Source organism: Phyllobates terribilis, unplaced genomic scaffold (assembly GCF_046119375.1).
Source record: "Phyllobates terribilis strain yellow unplaced genomic scaffold, ASM4611937v1 Scaffold_5__5_contigs__length_657084704, whole genome shotgun sequence".
Lineage (NCBI taxonomy): Eukaryota > Metazoa > Chordata > Amphibia > Anura > Dendrobatidae > Phyllobates > Phyllobates terribilis.
In genome coordinates this window covers 77,880,938-77,899,973 of record NW_027362765.1, presented here as the reverse complement: position 1 = coordinate 77,899,973, position 19,036 = coordinate 77,880,938, and the positions used below count along the sequence as shown (strand labels likewise).

The 19,036-nt window shown below is 44.1% G+C and overlaps 1 protein-coding gene across 3 annotated transcripts in view; it reads right to left on the bottom strand.

Annotated features, from left to right (window-relative positions):
* Positions 1-19,036, bottom strand: part of LOC141272093 (uncharacterized) — a 41,630-nt gene that overhangs the window by 8,179 nt on the left and 14,415 nt on the right. Inside the window, exons 2-7 of one of the 3 annotated variants that reach the window (XM_073682399.1) lie at positions 18,935-18,984; positions 16,484-16,632; positions 16,175-16,354; positions 15,968-16,091; positions 15,787-15,884; positions 13,005-13,095 (exon numbers count right to left, since the gene is read on the bottom strand). In XM_073682399.1, the coding sequence (XP_073538500.1) occupies positions 13,005-13,095; positions 15,787-15,884; positions 15,968-16,091; positions 16,175-16,354; positions 16,484-16,632; positions 18,935-18,984 (692 nt within the window). The remainder of the gene's footprint in view (positions 1-13,004; positions 13,096-15,786; positions 15,885-15,967; positions 16,092-16,174; positions 16,355-16,483; positions 16,633-18,934; positions 18,985-19,036) is intronic. The other 2 variants (XM_073682400.1, XM_073682401.1) reach the window with 2 other exon arrangements.

The following is a 19,036-nucleotide window of genomic DNA, read 5'->3' as shown; positions in this document are numbered from 1 at the left end:
TAAACTCTTATATATAACTCTTCAGATTTTGTGTCATACTATGCCTGATGAAGAGACCTGAGTAGTCTCGAAAGCTTGCAATTTGTTACCATCTTTTCAGTTAGCCATTAAAAGGTATCAACCACTGAGGACTCTAAAATCTTAATATTTTGCAATTCTGGACAAATCCATGCGCACAAAATTAGATGCTAATAATCTACCGGCCCTCAGGCGGCACTGAGTTAAAAACGGGCAGGACTTGGTTGTGCGAATCACTGGGTGGGCTCAGGAACACTTCAGAAACAACCAAAAGAATTGTGAACACAGTTCACCATGCAATTCACTGTAATGCACACGCCCGGACTGACTGGCGTGTGCGTGTTTATGTAGTGATTCCACTGTGCAATGAACCGGAGAGTGCCTGGAGGGGCGTAACTAAGTATCTGCCCGATCCGACCAAGGTCGCACGATGGCATACGACGCCAGTGCACCAGGGAGGAACCGAGCAGAGGAACCAGGGTCTACTCCAGGTCAGACTCCGGACACGGCTGTTGACCCACACCGGGGAATACAGGAACAGGCAGACTAGAGCGCAGGCTGGGTAGGGTCCAGTACAGACTGGGAGACAAATTCGAAACCGCAGACGCGGTGGACAGGGCAGAGCAAAGCGAAAACCGCAGACGCGGTGGACAGAGCTGAGCAAAGCGAAAACCGCAGACGCGGTGGACAGAGCTGAGCAAAGCGAAAACCGCAGACACGGTGGACAGAGCTGAGCAAAGCGAAAACCGCAGACGCGGTGGACAGAGCTGAGCAAAGCGAAAACCGCAGACGCGGTGGACAGAGCTGAGCAAAGCGAAAACCGCAGACGCGGTGGACAGAGCTGAGCAAAGCGAAAACCGCAGACGCGGTGGACAGAGCTGAGCAAAGCGAAAACCGCAGACGCGGTGGACAGAGCTGAGCAAAGCGAAACCGCAGATGCGGTGGACAGGGCTGAGCAAAGCGAAACCGCAGACGCGGTGGGGACAGGGCTCTGTACACACGGAACAGACTAGAAGGGAAAGGCAGAACCAGATACCCACAGGGTACTTGCAGAGAAGTAGCGAGTGGACCACAAACTCACAAACGGAAGTACAGTGACAACGAGCAGGAGTTAGGTACGAGTTCAGACTCTGCAGAAAAAGGGAAAGTACGGACATAAAGAAAAACAAAACAGGCTAGGAGAGTATTCAGACAAGAACAGACACAGCAGCAAGATACAGGAGCGGGTTCACACAGGCCTGGAAATACAGCCTCCAGGATAGGCAGAAGACAACAGGCTAGAAGATAATACAGACAGGACACAGTTCAGACACGGGAACTGATACCAAAGGCAGGAAACATAAACGGGACCTGGCATATCAGTGACCAAAGGCCAACTGACAGAACACAATGCTCAGGCAGGGATTCATTGGAGCAGCTGGGTTAAATACCAGATGGCAGACAGCAATAGGCTGAGGACGCACAAGGGGTGTGTCTGCAGCAGGCACAAAAAGCAGGAAGCGATCGGGCGCCGCCCCCAAGCAGCAGACACAGAGGCAAACAGACAGCATGGAGGGAAGCCAGGCTAGCAAACTGGACTGGAGATCAAGTGCGCACTCTTGCACAGTGGGAGATGGACCACTATGCAAGGACGCCGCCAGGTATGTTACAGTACCCCCCCTTACGCCCCCTCTTCTTCAGGCCTGCCAGAATGTTCCGCAGGGAATTCGAGGGCCAATCCTTTACTTCAAGGAGATCACTTCCACTGTCCACAGGAAAAACTGGTCTCCTCTGGTTAGCTAGGATGCTACCTCCTATCCAACCATCCTCAGCAACAGACGAAATGGGTGGAGTACCAGGAATAGCACACAAGGAAGTCTCTCTCCACTTATTATCAGGTAGCACCCCAGAGGGTTCAGGAGACAACTGAAAGCCCTCCGACGGGTTGGAGGGGTGCAGAGACTCGAGGGTAACCTCTGCTTCGGGGTACATCTTGTCAAGCTCACAGGATGAAATGGGCGAGGTATCAGGTACAAGGTGTAGAAAAGTCACTGTCTCTTTGTTATCAGGTGGTAGCCAAGAGGATTCAGGAAACAACTGGGGGTCCTCCGCCAGGTCGGAAGAGTGCAGAGACTCGGGGGTAACCTCTGCTTCGGAGTACACTAGGTCGGACTCACTAGAAGAAGCGGGCGAGGTATCAGGTACCGAGTATAGGAGAGTCTTTGTCCATTCGCTATCAGGTAGCACCCCGAAGGGTTCAGGAGACAACTGGAGGTCCTCCGCCTGGTCGGAGGGGTGTAGAGACTCGGGGATAACCTCTGCTTCGGAGTACACTAGGTCGGACTCACTGGAAGAAGAGGGCGAGGTATTAGGTACCGAGTATAGGAGAGTCTCTATCCATTCGCTATCAGGTAGCACCCCGAAGGGTTCAGGAGACAACTGGAGGTCCTCCGCCTGGTCGGAGGGGTGTAGAGACTCGGGGATGACCTCTGCTTCGGAGTACACTTGTTCAGACTCACTGGATGAAGCAGCCGAGGTATCAGGTACCGATTATAGGAGAGTCTCTGTCCATTCGCTATCAGGTAGCACCCCGAAGGGTTCAGGAGACAACTGGAGGTCCTCCGCCTGGTACGAGGGGTGTAGAGACTCATGGGTAACCTCTGCTTCGGAGTACACTAGGTCGGACTCACTGGATGAAGCAGCCGAGGTATCAGGTACCGAGTATAGGAAAGTCTCTGTCCATTCGCTACCAGGTAGCACCCCGAAGGGTTCAAGAGTCAACTGGAGATCCTCCGCCTGGTACTAGGGGTGTAGAGACTCGGGGGTAACCTCTGCTTCGGAGAACACTAGGTCGGACTCACTGGACGAAGCGGGCGAGGTAACAGGTGCAGAGTATAGGGAAGTCTCTCTCCAATAGTCATCAAGTGGTATCCCGGGGGATTCAGGAGGCAACAGGGGGTCCTCCGGTGTGGATTCTGGGTGGGCAGCAGTCTCTTCGGGCAGGAGAACTGGTGCACTACCCACGCACATTACCCGTTGGGGCTTCTCCGGGATACAGGGAGATGAAGCTTCAGTAGGGACTTCAAGGTTAGGGTCAGGAGGTCTCAGGGAGGACAGACCCTGGCGTGACGGCTTGCCTCTACGTCTAGCACGTCTGGACTGCCTCTTGAGGTTGGGAGAAGTATTCCGGAGAGTGTAGTCACCCTGTGAGGATTCTGGGTGGGCAGTAGTCTCATTGGGCTGGAGGACTATTGCGCTACCCACACACATTACCCATCGGGGCTGCTCCGGGATATTGGGAAGTGAAGCTTCAACAGGAGCCTCCGGGTTAGGATCATCGAAGACCATTAGAAAGGCCACCAGGAAGGCCATTATGTCCAGGACGATAGGATCCTGTGCGTCCCATAGGGGGGTGATCCAATTCAAGGCATCACCCGCTAGGTAAGACATCATGAATCCCACCTTAGCCCGATCTGTGGGAAAACATAGAGGGTAGAACTTGAAGTGTAGCATGCATTGCTCCACAAATGCACGACTCTGTCTTGGATCCCCATAGTAACGTGGCGGATCCGCAGGAACGAGTGCAGAAAGATCCATCTGGACGGTTGCGTAATTCGCCTGGAACTCAGCTAAGGAAAAAAAATAATAATTTTATTTATTTTTAATGCACGTATTCGCTGGAAAACGTCTCAGAGAGCGAAGGCCGTGGGACTCAATGGGAACCATGGCCTGAGCATGCTGTAATGCACACGCCCGGACTGACTGGCGTGTGCGTGTTTATGTAGTGATTCCACTGTGCAATGAACCGGAGAGTGCCTGGAGGGGCGTAACTAAGTATCTGCCCGATCCGACCAAGGTCGCAAGACGGCATACGACGCCAGTGCACCAGGGAGGAACCGAGCAGAGGAACCAGGGTCTACTCCAGGTCAGACTCCGGACACGGCTGTTGACCCACACCGGGGAATACAGGAACAGGCAGACTAGAGCGCAGGCTGGGTAGGGTCCAGTACAGACTGGGAGACAAATTCGAAACCGCAGACGCAGTGGACAGAGCTGAGCAAAGCGAAAACCGCAGACGCGGTGGACAGAGCTGAGCAAAGCGAAAACCGCAGACGCGGTGGACAGAGCTGAGCAAAGCGAAAACCGCAGACGCGGTGGACAGAGCTGAGCAAAGCGAAAACCGCAGACGCGGTGGACAGAGCTGAGCAAAGCGAAAACCGCAGACGCGGTGGACAGAGCTGAGCAAAGCGAAAACCGCAGACGCGGTGGACAGAGCTGAGCAAAGCGAAAACCGCAGACGCGGTGGACAGAGCTGAGCAAAGCGAAAACCGCAGACGCGGTGGACAGAGCTGAGCAAAGCGAAAACCGCAGACGCGGTGGACAGAGCTGAGCAAAGCGAAAACCGCAGACGCGGTGGACAGAGCTGAGCAAAGCGAAAACTGCAGACGCGGTGGACAGAGCTGAGCAAAGCGAAAACCGCAGACGCGGTGGACAGAGCTGAGCAAAGCGAAAACCGCAGACGCGGTGGACAGAGCTGAGCAAAGCGAAAACCGCAGACGCGGTGGACAGAGCTGAGCAAAGCGAAACCGCAGACGCGGTGGACAGGGCTGAGCAAAGCGAAACCGCAGACGTGGTGGGGACAGGGCTCTGTACACACGGAACAGACTAGAAGGGAAAGGCAGAACCAGATACCCACAGGGTACTTGCAGAGAAGTAGCGAGTGGACCACAAACTCACAAACGGAAGTACAGTGACAACGAGCAGGAGTTAGGTACGAGTTCAGACTCTGCAGAAAAAGGGAAAGTTCGGACATAGAGAAAAACAAAACAGGCTAGGAGAGTATTCAGACAAGAACAGACACAGCAGCAAGATACAGGAGCGGGTTCACACAGGCCTGGAAATACAGCCTCCAGGATAGGCAGAAGACAACAGGCTAGAAGATAATACAGACAGGACACAGTTCAGACACGGGAACTGATACCGAAGGCAGGAAACATAAACGGGACCTGGCATATCAGTGACCAAAGGCCAACTGACAGAACACAATGCTCAGGCAGGGATTCATTGGAGCAGCTGGGTTAAATACCAGATGGCAGACAGCAATAGGCTGAGGACGCACAAGGGGTGTGTCTGCAGCAGGCACAAAAAGCAGGAAGCGATCGGAAGCCCAAGCAGCAGACACAGAGGCAAACAGACAGCATGGAGGGAAGCCAGGCTAGCAAACTGGACTGGAGATCAAGTGCGCGCTCTTGCACAGTGGGAGATGGACCACTATGCAAGGACGCCGCCAGGTATGTTACATTCACAAATGCAAGTTACAGCTTTGTCATGCAAAAAAGAAGCCCTAGAGCAACACAATTTAGAAATACTGCTGTCTTCGCTGGGCCATAGCTCTTTTAAAATGGACTGAGGTAAAATGTAAAACTGTTCCGGGATTGGATTAAAATTCTTTATGGAAACCAAGGATGCTGTGTTCTGAACTCAAAAGGAAAGGGACCACTCAACTTGTTAACAACACACAGTTCCTGCATCTTTGATGGTACTGGGTTGCATTATTGCCTGTGGCATAGGCAGATTACACAAATTAAAAGGGACTCTCAATTTTGAGCATGATAGAGATTTTAGAAAATTATATGCTCCATTCAGGGAAGGCCTTATGTTTTTCAGAAAGACAATACTAAACCCCATACTGTATCAATCACAGCAACATGGATTTGCAGAAGAAGAGTTCGGTAATGAACTGGCCGTGTACAGTCTAGTCCTTTCACCACACTCCGGACTGTTGAACAGCTAGAATCCTAAATCAGTCAAAATTAGGATAAAAATTATTTTGCAAAACTCTAGCAAAACTTCTTCACTTCCTAGACATTTACAGACTGTTGTAAAAATAAGATGGGACGCTACACAATGGTAGGCACAGCCCTGGCCTAACTTTTTTGGGTTGTGTTCCTTCCATCAATTTCTTAATGAGTTAATTTTTTACAAATGAAATGGAAAAATTACTATTTTCCAATTATTGCATTCTTGTTTTGTTTACATCTTACACAGTGTCCCAATTTATTTGCAATTGTGGTTGTACTATTGCTTAAATTGACCTTAGTTTGCTTCTGACTTGCTTCCAGGTTCATTCCCTGCTTAGATCTGCCTGACTACTGGGTATGACCCAACTCAATCTTTTGACCTAGTTATTGTCATAAGCTGAAACCTGCAAGTCGAAGACCAATTCCTGGGATGACTTGGAGACTCTCTGCAATGAAGTCTAAATCCCTGTTAAAGAGTGAATATCAGAAATCCATTGGACCCATTGTCTCCTTTGGCCTGCACCTAGTTTCACACCTAGAACTGTATGCAATTTGTCGTAAACTAAAAACTAAGTTCATGGATTCTCTTAGCTTTGAATATACCATTATCTACAGTACATAATATCATCAGAAGATTCAGAGATCTTGGAGAAATCCATTCACATAGGGTACAAAGCCAATGGTCAGTATTGGGATTTTCATGATGTACGGTTCCTATGGTGGCACTGCATTAAAAATAGACATGAGTCAGTCGTGCAAATCACTGTTTGGGCTCAGGAATACTTCCAGAAATCATTGTTTGCGATCAAAGTCGGCCATGCAATCCACAAATGCAAGTAGCATTTGTAGCATGAATTGACCAAACAACGCTTAGTATTTTATATTCACTCTCCCTCATGAGTCGGCAGAGCAGTTATCTCTGGAAATCATTAACCTCTTCAAGACAAGGCCAATTTTCATTTTGGCATTTCATGTTTTATCCTGCCTTTCTTAAAAGAGCCATAACTTTTTTATTTTACAGTGACAAAGTACTGGCACATGACTTATTCCTTCCAAAGACTATACTAAAGATCAAGGGGCACTCATTATGGATGGAAGAAAGGCGATTCCAGCACCTAAAGAGGAAAGGGTTTTTTACAGTTAGGCTATGTGCCCACGTTGCGGACCTGAAGCATATTTTTTACGCTTCTCCCTGGCGGGAAAATCGCATGCGGATATTACATGCGGTTTTCCCGCCAGGTAGAAGCGTTTGTGAGGCGTCTTTGCATGCATTTCCGCATGCGGGTTATCAAGCACTTCTCCAAGCATCACTTGGAAAAGTGCTTGACAACTTGTTCAGAATGGTAAAAAATAAAAAAATAAACTTTATACTCACCTTCCGATGCATTCTCTGCCCCGTCCGGAGTCTTGAGCGGCTCACGCTGTTGTGTGCAGGACCTGCGGTGACGTCATTGAGTCATGTGGTGGGTCACATGACTCAATGACGTGGCAGGTCCTTCAGACAACAGCGCGACGGAGGGAAAACATCAGAAGATAAGTATAAACTTTATTTTATTCTTTTTTTTACAGGTTCTTTGGTACCCAGGTCTGGATGAGAGTCTCCTCTCATCCAGACTTGGGTACCATCCGCACATTGATTCCGCTGCGCTTCCGCAAAAATAATGAACATGCTGCGGATTTTTGACCGCAGCATATACGCTGCGGAAAAATCCGCAGCATGGGCATTGACATTGCGGAATGCCATTGGGGACCATGGGGTGCGGATATACATGCGTTTTTCAAGCGTTTACGCTGCGGAAATTCCGCAGCATATACGCTTGAAAAACGCTACGTGGGCACACAGCCTAAGAGCAGTCATACTGTGGAATGCCTGACCGCAGGAGGTAGTAATGACCGACACTAAAAGGGCTGGATGATTTCCTCGATACACATAACATTGTGGGTTATAGTTAAATTAGTGACAAAATGTATAATAGGTGTAGGACGTTTGAACTTGATGCACCTAGGTCTTTTTTCAACCTATGTAACTATGACATAGAAGTACAAAGTCTTTTTTTGTTGGATGAGTTATAGTTCTGTATACCTTTACCATAATAATTATATTCACTTTACCATATAATGTGCTGGAAACAAAATTCCAAGAATGGAAAAATGGTAAAAAGACAAGTAAGAAACCTCTTGTTCTTTTGCTACAACTTTCATTGAGCGATAAAAACCACATTGCTTTTAAGATCAATACAATTATGGCTATACCAAAGTTATATTTCAGTGCTTTAAAAAATGATAAATGTTGAAGAAATCAGTTAACTTTTTCTGAAACGCATAACTTTTACATTTTTGCATTGATAGATCTGTATAAGATCCAGCAATTACTGTGTATGGTGCGGGCTTAGCTCCTTAGCTTGCTCAATATATTCACTCCCGGCATCCATAAGTGTACATAGGTTGTCGGGAAGGGGTTAATGAGCTAAATGAAGTGCAGAAAGAAGAATTCTATATTTACGTCAGGGTGGACACTTAGCAGGAAACTGTTGCTCTGAGTTCAGATTATAAATTCTCAGTGAAACAATTCTAACATCTGAAGACAATTTCTTCTAGAACGGTCAGATCTAGAAGAAACTGATGCTTTACTATCCAACCCCTGATTCTCTGTAGACTGCCATGACTTTGTTCTCAGACTGGATAGGATATTGTGTAGGCGTTGCCTAAAACAGACCTGGGATTTTCCACTGAATGGGTGAAACATCTTTACCACCTGATGATTAAACTGGAATTATTCACTTCATCTTACAGATATATCACAGCACATAGACTACATCATAAGATATCAGAGAAATCAATAAGTGATCATTTCTGGTGGCTCAGGTCTATAGACCTGATCTTTCTTCACTTGAACAATCTTCTGAGCTGATTCATGACAAAATCATGGTTGAACATCTTTCCTGTAGCGGTTGATATGCCTGGGGCCATTTTCCATCATTTCAATACTATCTAGCAAGAGTCTAGTAATACACAAAAGTAAGCAACTGACTGGAACGAGCTCAAGAGTTGCTCATTAATCGTTAACCTAAAAGCGTGGTCATTATTAAGTTGAAGGTTGCATCTAAAATGTGCTATGAAGGGGTTGTCCAGGTGATGAACTATCCTTAGGAAAGGCCATCAATTTCAGATTGGTGGGGGCCAGACTGCTGGGCATTACAGACCAGCTCAAATTCAAGAGAACAGGAGTTGTTCAGCAGTACCCAGAAGTGGACGCTACACAATGTATGGAGCTGCACATTGCAGCTTCGTTTAATGGCCCCAATTCGTCAAGACTGGCAATTTTTAATGTTTTCATTGTAACATAGCCTCTCACCTAGCTTTTATGTACCGTTCAAATGTGCTACACTGCCACAGTTTCTTGAAAAATTCAGCTATACTGCTTTGCTCAACTCTTCGGTTTTCTCTCCTTGACCCTTCTGCAATATTTAGCTCCGCTACCTCACTGGGCTCTGCTGTACCGTTTATGCATTCCATGTAAGGCTCTGTGACATACTCTGCCCCATCACTAAGTCTACTCAGATGTGCTACTACCTCGAATTTCCCTCATCAGTCTTTCTTTGCTGACCCTCCAGCTTCTTAGTGGACTCAACAGATCCAGTTTCTGTTTAGTCTCTACAGCCTCTGTTCCTCTGCATATTGCACCAACGTAACCTGTCAGTACTGCATTACAACTGCACATTCAGACCAATGGCTTTGATCCTCCTTCCCGTGTGATATTTAACACCTGGAGACATTTCTCTAAGTTGACATCCAGATGTATACAAGACATTGGATTTTAAAATCCTAGTGGCCTACCACATGTGAAGATGACAGGGACTGTGGAATCCGTGCTGGGGCCTGTCATTGTTATTACAACTTCAATTGCTGCCCGGCACAGGATGACTATTCAGTAGCCCTGTTTTACTCCTGGGACTTGTGGCTCTAGGCAATTACGAAGCTTTGGGGTTAAATTCTGTTAGTCAGCAGCTTCCTGCTGCCCTGGGTTGGGCTTCTCACTATGTAAACTCCTGAGAATCAGTTCCCACTGCCAGTTATAACCTAAATTGCTCTGGTTGTGTATCACAGATCCTGTGTCTTAGTGGATATTCCTGTTTTTGAGTTTGGCTTCTTTACTAACGTTTCTCCTGTTTGATGATATCTACCTCCTGGTTCTGAGCTGGCTCCCTGACAATTCTTCCTGCCAGCTTGCACCATTGAACAGCAACTGACTCCTTGTCCCCAGTCTAGGGGTACCTGTGTAAGTCCAGATCCCTGTACAGCAGTTAACTAGCTCCAAACCTGTTCAAAGTAACCATCTTAAAAGCTGCCAAGTGACCACGATCCGTGCCCCCGTGACTGGGACTTTGTGGTGTTATTACGGCTAGATACTACACTAGTGGCCAAAATTGAGGCAACATCCTCAAGATTTATGATTTTTTTGCATTTTACCAATACAAATCCAATTTCATGAATGTTTTTGATTTCACAGTAAAGTTTTTAAGTAGAAATAACAAAATCTCATATAGAAACACAATATTAGCTGGAAATTTGTTCTTTTGTCAACAAATTGGACACTATTGTCACTCAAATGACTGTGGGAGAAAAGCCATTTATTTGTCCTATTTTCATATCTAGCACTAAAATGTGAATACTTAGTTGGATATCCCTTGGCCTTGATAACTGCCTGGCATCTACTTGGCATGCTATCTACCTGTTTGTTTAAATCAGATAATGTAATGATATGAAACCATGATTTGATGATGGCTGCAATGAGTTCCTGCTTGCTTGAAGCCCGCTGTTTTGACACCGCTCTTTTGAGCCAAGCCCAGAGATTCTCAATTGGATTGAGATCTGGGCTGTTTCCTGGCCAATTCAATAGCTGGACATTTTTGTCCTTGAACCAAGAGAGACATTTTTTAGCTGTATGGCATGGGGCTCCATCTTGCTGAAAAATAAATGGTGTCCCTTCACCAAATACATCACGTGCCGAAGGAATGAGTTTAGGCTGAAGGACTTTCTTGATGTACTTTTCAGCATTAACTGTGCCTACCTACTGCATCTCTGGACATGCAGCCCCATACCATAACACTCAGAGGATGCTTCACGGTAGATACTGTACACTCTGGCAAGTAATCCTCTCCAGGTCGTCAAACGTAGCGGACAACGTCGCTGCAAAAGATGGATATGCGTGTCTCATCGCTCCCTAAAACATTTCTCCATTGTTCAATGGTCCATTTAGAACGTTCTTTGGCCTACTGCAGACGTTTCTGACACTGTGAGGCATTAAAAAATGGCTTTCTACGTGGTATTCTGGCTCTTAACCCAGCGTTTAACACCTCGTCGTCGAACCGTCAAATCGGACACTGTCACTCCAGTGTTGACAAGCTCCTTGTTGATGTCAACAGCAGTTGATTTCCTGTTATTTGGGTCTAAGGGGTAACGTTTCTCCTTATGGAGAGTGACACACCAGCTCTGGCACGTCAAGGTAAGGAGGCATATTCGCCATGCAATGCTCCTCTGGGAAAGGACTTGTTAAAGGGTTGATTGTGACTTGTAGGATTGCTGCTTCCAATAGGTGGCGCTATAGAGTACAAGTCCTCTTTTTCTCTGAAGAGGCAATTTGCCTGTTATTTGGGGCGATTCTAACAATTCTTCTATCAGTCTGGGGAGTTGTAGCCTTCTTCCTTCCTCTACCTGGTTTATTCTTTATCGAACCAGTCTCTTGAAACCGCTTACACACTTTGAGAACGCTGGCCGGTGAGATCCCTCTTTCAATTCGTGCTGCAATTTCATGGTAACTGTACCCTTCTTCTCTTAAAGTAACAGCTTTGGCTCTCTTCTTAGGTGACTACTCCTGTCTAATACTGCTGGCACAATATCGGTCCAAATCACACCCAGATCACTATAAACAAACATAGAATACATATCGCAGAAGAGGGCATGTGTTCAAGTACGTATGTCAGTGAAAACTTTCATTAAATATTGGTGATGGTGAAAAACTGCAGGTGTTGCCTCAATTTTGGCCACTAGTGTACCTTTGTTCCTGATTTCTCAAGAAACCATATCACTATGGACTTTATAACAGAATTACTGAGCTTATATTACTGTACAGCTATTTGACTGATTGTGGACTGATTTTTTCAAAATGGTTTACTTCTTCTAACAGATCTTCCTACAGCCACCAGCCTGTCCTCAGTTACATTTTTCATCTGCATCAAGCATTGCATATTGTCTCTGATAGAGGTACAGAGTTTGTAGCAAGATCCTGGATTTTGTTTTGTGAATTATTGCAAATCCAGTTAGATTTATTTTGCTCTCACCCTTGATGCAAAAAAGTTGAATATGACAATCAGTTTCGGCCTGGAGACAATGGCTGACTTTACTCAAAACATTAATCAGAACAATCGCATGATCTACAAGCTGCACATTCCAGCATCTTTGCAGATTCTCTATTATTTCATGCGTCTCATATTAAGTAATTTAAAAGAAATGTAAAGAGATCCAGAGTAAAATTATTCTATCACATGAATTGGAAATACTATGGTCCAGCGTATGATAAAACAATAAGGCATAATCACTAGTGATGCATGTATGTGATCGGATAAGGTGTTATCCGAGCACGCTCGAGTCCTAACCGGGTATCTTTGGCGTGCTCGTCAAATAGGTTCGGTGCACCGCAGCTGCATGTCTCGCGGCCTTTAGACACAAGAAACACATGCAGGGATTGCCTAACAAACAAGCAATCCCTGTATGTGTTGAGGCTGTCTAATAGCCGAAAGACATGCAGCCATTTGACGAGCATGCCGAAGATTCTCGGTTAGGACTCGAGTGTGCTCGAATAACACCTTATCACTAATAATCAGCATAAAATTGGAACCACTTCAGCCTGGCACTGACCTCAGTGGTGACCAATGCATCGCGGCTGTGACGAGTGATTGGATGCAGCAATCATATTTCCGTTCATTAAGAATACAATGTACGGAGATTAACTCTCTCTTTTTTTTTCTGAAAAGCATCATTTCAATTTTGCCTAATTACATTTTGCAAAAACAATGCAGTAAATATAAAAAAATAATTACGTATAAAAATGCTGAGTAATATACTGTAAAAATTCATCATATAATTTTATCAGCATCTAGATGAATAAAATCTGTGACTTCTCTGCATTTAGTGGTTACTACTCACCTGTGTAGTTATCTGTAGGAATCTCCTCTTTACACTGCTCCTCACCCATCACATATGTCTCTGTAGTATTAATATGGGGCAGATCTTTACCCTGAAACAAATATTATAAATATGGAAAATGGAAAAGTTGTGTGAAAGAACAGAAAATATTATAAATTAACAAGATGACCACAAATGACATGACAGCAGTAGTTATCACATAGCTGTTGGTCTCCTGTATAAATCCAACCTGTCGGCTCCTAATTCTAACCAACAGTCTTCACAACCAGAAAGTTGTGAGAAAATACAGACATCTAATGGCTATGGTCAACTTTATTCTGTCATCTTCACCAAGTATAAAACATACACTAAATAGCCCCATTATTTGAGACACCCATCTAATAGAGCATTAAACCTCTGTGGCCATCAGAATCTCCAAAATTTGTTGTTGTTGATGATTACAGTTGGTGTTGAAATGTTGGGCAATGAATACTGGATTCTTTTTTACAAAACCTTGTGGCATGGGGCATTGACCTTCTACCACAGGGTAAACAGCTGCCATGATGTGATGAACTTGGTCGTCCACAATGCTTAGGTAAGCCCTAGTTTCCAAACATCCATGCGTGGGTATCAAAGGACACAGGATATGCACAGAAAACATTCCCCACACCATTACTCCAACTTAACCAAACTGAAATGATCAGTTCACTCGAATTTCCTCTTATATTATGGATTCAGTTGCAGTTTGCATTAATTGTGCACCACATGTTGCTAAGAACGGTTATTGATATCTTCTTTGATGAGTTGTTAACATCCACATGATCCCCTTTCTATAGAAGTTTATTCTCAATTGCAATGTTCTCTGTATAGTCCAGACACATTGTAAGTATAAATCTCACAAAGTAGGTACAGTGGTGGCCAAAAGTATTGGCACCCCTGCAATTCTGTCAGATAATACTCACAAATTCTTTGGTATTATTATCTTCATTTAATTTGTCTTCAATGAAAAAACACAAAAAGAATTGTCCTAAAGCCAAATTGGATATAATTCCACACCAAACCTAAAAAAGGGGATGGACTAAAGTATTGGCACTGTTTGAAAAATCATGTGATGCTTCTCTAATTCATGTAATTAACAGCACCTGTAACTTACCTGTGGCACCTAACAGGTGTTGGCAATAACTAAATCACACTTGTAGCCAGTTAACATGGATTAAAGTTGACTCAACCTCTGTCCTGTGTCCACCACATTGAGCATGGAGAAAAGAAAGAAGACCAAAGAACTGTCTGAGGACTTGAGAAACCAAATTGTGAGGAAGCATGAGCAATCTCAAGGCTACAAGTCCATCTCCAAAGACCTGAATGTTCCTGTGTCTTCCGTGCGCAGTGTCATCAAGAAGTTTAAAGCCCATGGCACTGTGGCTAACCTCCCTAGATGTGGACGGAAAAGAAAAATTGACGAGAGATTTCAACGCAAGATTGTGCGGATGGTGGATAAAGAACCTCGACTAACATCCAAACAAGTTCAAGCTGCCCTGCAGTCCGAGGGTACAACAGTGTCAACCCGTACTATCCGTCGGCGTCTGAATGAAAATGGACTGTATGGTAGGATACCCAGGAAGACCCCACTTCTTACCCCGAGACATAAAAAAGCCAGGCTGGAGTTTGCCAAAACTTACCTGAGAAAGCCTAAAACGTTTTGGAAGAATGTTCTCCGGTCAGATGAGACAAAAGTAGAGCTTTTTGGGAAAAAGCATCAACATAGAGTGTACAGGGAAAAAAACGAGGCATTCAAAGAAAAGAACACAGTCCCTACAGTCAAACATGGCGGAGGTTCCCTGATGTTTTGGGGTTGCTTTGCTGCCTCTGGCACTGGACTGCTTGACTGTGTGCATGGCATTATGAAGTCTGAAGACAACCAACAAATTTTGCAGCATAATGTACGGCCCAGTGTGAGAAATCTGGGTCTCCCTCAGAGGTCATGGGTCTTCCAGCAGGACAATGACCCAAAACACACTTCCAAAAGTACTATAAAATGGTTTGAGAGAAAGCACTGGAGACTTCTAAGGTGGCCAGCAATGAGTCCAGACCTGAATCCCATAGAACACCTGTGGAGAGATCTCAAAATGGCAGTTTGGAGAAGGCACCCTTCAAATATCAGGGACCTGGAGCAGTTTGCCAAAGAAGAATAGTCTACAATTCCAGCAGAGCATTGTAAGAAACTCATTGATGGTTACCGGAAGCGGTTGTTCGCAGTTATTTTGGCTAAAGGTTGAGCAACCAAGTATTAGGCTGAGGGTGCCAATACTTTTGTCAGGCCCATTTTTGGAGTTTTGTGTGAAATGATCAATGATTTGATTTTTGCTTCATTCTCTTTTGTGTTTTTTCCTTGCAAGCAAATTAAATGAAGATAATAATACCAAAGAATTTGTGATTGCAATCATTTTCAGGAAGAAACTGAGTATTATCTGACAGAATTGCAGGGGTGCCAATACTTTTGGCCACCACTGTAGTTTCTGAAATACTGGTGCTGACCCCAGCACTGATGACTGTGCCTCATTCAAAGTCACTCAGATCACTCTTGTTTTTCATTCTAATGTGGATTCACACTGAAAAATTATCACTTCATTTTCTGCTGCACTCCGGGGTCATTGGATAAATTCAAATTATGAAAGAACTGGTGTCTCTAATAAATTGCCCATTTAAAGTATAATACTGGTGGATAAAACAAGACTGAACACAAGACCTTCACAGCCTTCTACACCTCATAGAGGACATTTCATGACACCTTCTCCCCATTTACCTGATGATCCTGAGGAACATCGGGATCTTCTTGTTTGCAGTCCTGTGGAAGAAGAGGAAGGTGACATCGCTCTGGTGTTGTCCTCTCACACGATAGAACTGTAGGAAACACATACAGGGACTGAATTCATTCTTTACATACAGATAATTATAGGCCGTGTGTAATTAGTCCTGTCTATTACCTGGTGATGTGAGGGGCTGGGGAACCTCCATCATGACGTCCTTGTACATATCTTTGTGTCCTTCTAAATACTCCCACTCCTCCATGGAGAAATAGACGGTGACATCCTGACACCTTATAGGAACCTGACACATACAATGATACAGTTATCACCCTGATCCCTTCATAGCATTACTGTATAATGTCCCAGCATTCCCAGCAGTGTCACCTCTCCAGTCAGCAGCTCAGTCATCTTGTAGGTGAGTTCTAGGATCTTCTGATCATTGATGTCCTCATGTATCAGGGGGTGAGGTGGAGGTCCTCTGATTGGGCTTAGGGGTCTTCCCCATCCCTCAGACACAGGGTCCTGACAGTGCTCACTAGAGGTCTTCTTCACTAATGTGTAATCCTGTTTATGAAAAGACACATTAATAAATCTCACTACAGACATTTCCAGAGACCTCATCTCTCCATTTCTGTCCATCTGTTATTCCCATAGATAAGAATGATGTAATGTGACATCATCAGAATCTCTCACCTCTCCAGTAAGCCGGAAGAGGATCTCTAGGGTGAGGTGTAATATCCTCTCCACCATTTTGTCCTTGTTCCTATCCATCCTTGATGGGTCAATCAGGAAAGTTCTCTTATATAGAAGATCTCCACTTAGAGGATCCAATATTGTAGGGACTTGAATGGGGAGAAGATGACAATGTAACATCATAAAGATCCCATGTGATATTACACTTACTGGACAAAATAGGAGTAAACATATGAGGAGATATCATGTGTAGATTTTGTATTCTCTCTTTGTATGCACTGGAAGATTTAGTATCACATTAAAGCAGCTCCGTCACCAATACCAGGAGTCGAGGATGATGAAGATGCTGAGAGCGGGATATGTGTCATAAAGATGAAGCACCGCCTGAATGCCATGTGCTTTATGTCCATCCCCCAGAATCTGCCGTCTACACGGGGAGTGGTGGAGATTATCACTACAGGAGCCGCTCAGTTCACAGGGACTCCAAAAATATGGAGGAAACGGGCAGAAAAAGAAACAGTGATGATATTGGGAGGGTCACGGGGAGCGGCCATGAGGGGGATTTACATTAGTCATTAATTATAACAGCAGCAATTATAAAATCACCTCCAGAAACCGTGGCAGCCACAAGTCCCATGTATATCTATACATATTGTGACATGCAGAAGTTGTGCTGTTGCTTCAAAAGCATTCAGCAACTATTAGAAGTAACACAAGCACAGGAGACAGGCAGGAAGTGTTGTGCTCCAGAAGCATCCAGCAACTAGAGGAGTTAACACAGTCACAGGATCTGTGTGTAAACCAGCTACTGATGTAGGCCCGGACACAAGGTATCATCCAGACACATGTGCTGGACACAGACAGATGCAATCTACCATCCAGAATCCCAGGGAAAGATGGGTGAATCTCAACAATTAAGCTAATTATGGACAAATGGACAATCACTTTGTAACTAATTATTGTATGTACCTTCTGCAATAATTCTTTTTAATGGACGACCCGAGAATAAATTGATAATTTTTTTTTATAAGAATATCTTGATATTGATACTTTGAGAAGTCCTCAATAGAGAAAAAATACAGAGAGAAGTATTTATTTAACATTTGGCGAGCCTTAGCCAGTCCTGATTTTTCGTGTTTTTAAGTGAATTTCCTTCTTGAACAAAGGGGGAAAAGAAGAGAGAAGACGAGCTGAACAGCTGTTGTTCACGTGTCAGGAAATCCACTAACTTTGTCACAAGAATCAGAAAGAACCTACAGACTGAGGACTGATCTATTTTATAGATGGACTGACAGGCACCAGAGGTACTACAAGGATCAGAGCAGACGAGTTGAGGATAATACCTGCTGATCATCAGAAGCTAAGAAATCTGAAGGTAAGCAAAATATGGATATAATTTCTTCTTTTGCTAAACAAAGTAAGATTAACTTCAGAGTTAATGAAGGAAATGACTTCAATGTTTTGTGGCTTAGTTTATATAGAGAATGTGAATTGCAGAATTTACAGTTAACTTCTAAATTGGTAAATAGAGACAAACATAAATTGAGGAATATTCTACATTTTGTAGATTTATTTCATCGTCTGGTGTTAAGGAAGTCTAAGCAGGACAATTGTGTAGAAATAGTGTCAAATGGTGATACTGATTCTGACTGTAATGTGGAAATTGAGCAAGAAGTAAGACACGTGTCTGTAGATGAAGGTGACCTTGGGTCTGACGAAGAGACGGACATACAAAAAACTGACATGGGAGGAGACATGATTGACATACGAGAAACTGACATATTAAGTGATGTGGGCGGAGACATGAGTGACGTAGGAGGAGCTGACGTACAAGGGCCACTAAAAATAGCAGAGAACTTAGGAGCTACCGAGGCCCAACTTCAAATTAAAATGAGGAAAAATTTGCTAAAATTATACAAAAGCATGCCAAAATATGATGTCAAAATCCATGTCTGTAGAAATTCAGAGATATTTGAGAGCTTTTCTGATAAGTTTGATTTATCCAATGAGGAGAGGAATCAATTATTTAAAATGTGGATTCCTGTGACATTTTCCAGACGTTTAAATTTAATGCCCTGTGAAAATGACTCTCATAATGAATGGGAAAATGATTCGGACAGATTAAAATATTTGATTTATTGTGCCACAAAGGATTTCCCCAACATAGATGATCTACAAAAATTAAGGATTGGTAGGAAAGAATGTACATATACATTCATGTCCATATTTGAACGGTTGTACAAAGCTCTCATCAAAAATGGAAAATTACAACAAATGATAACCACTTTTGTACAAAAATTCTAATTCTTAAATCCAGTATCTCGAGTTATTGCGTCACAAAAAGTTCCTTTATTTGAATGTGCGCAGTTGCTTGATGTTGTTAGAAAACATGAAAATCATGAAAAGAAAATAAATCAAGCTAAATTTGTAAAACCAGAAAAGAAATCTTACCAAAAGCTAATATCAAACTCTCCTTGACTGAGTCATCCTCGAAATGAAATCTATGAAATACGCAGAAGATTTTATATATGTTATAAGCCATATCAGATGATT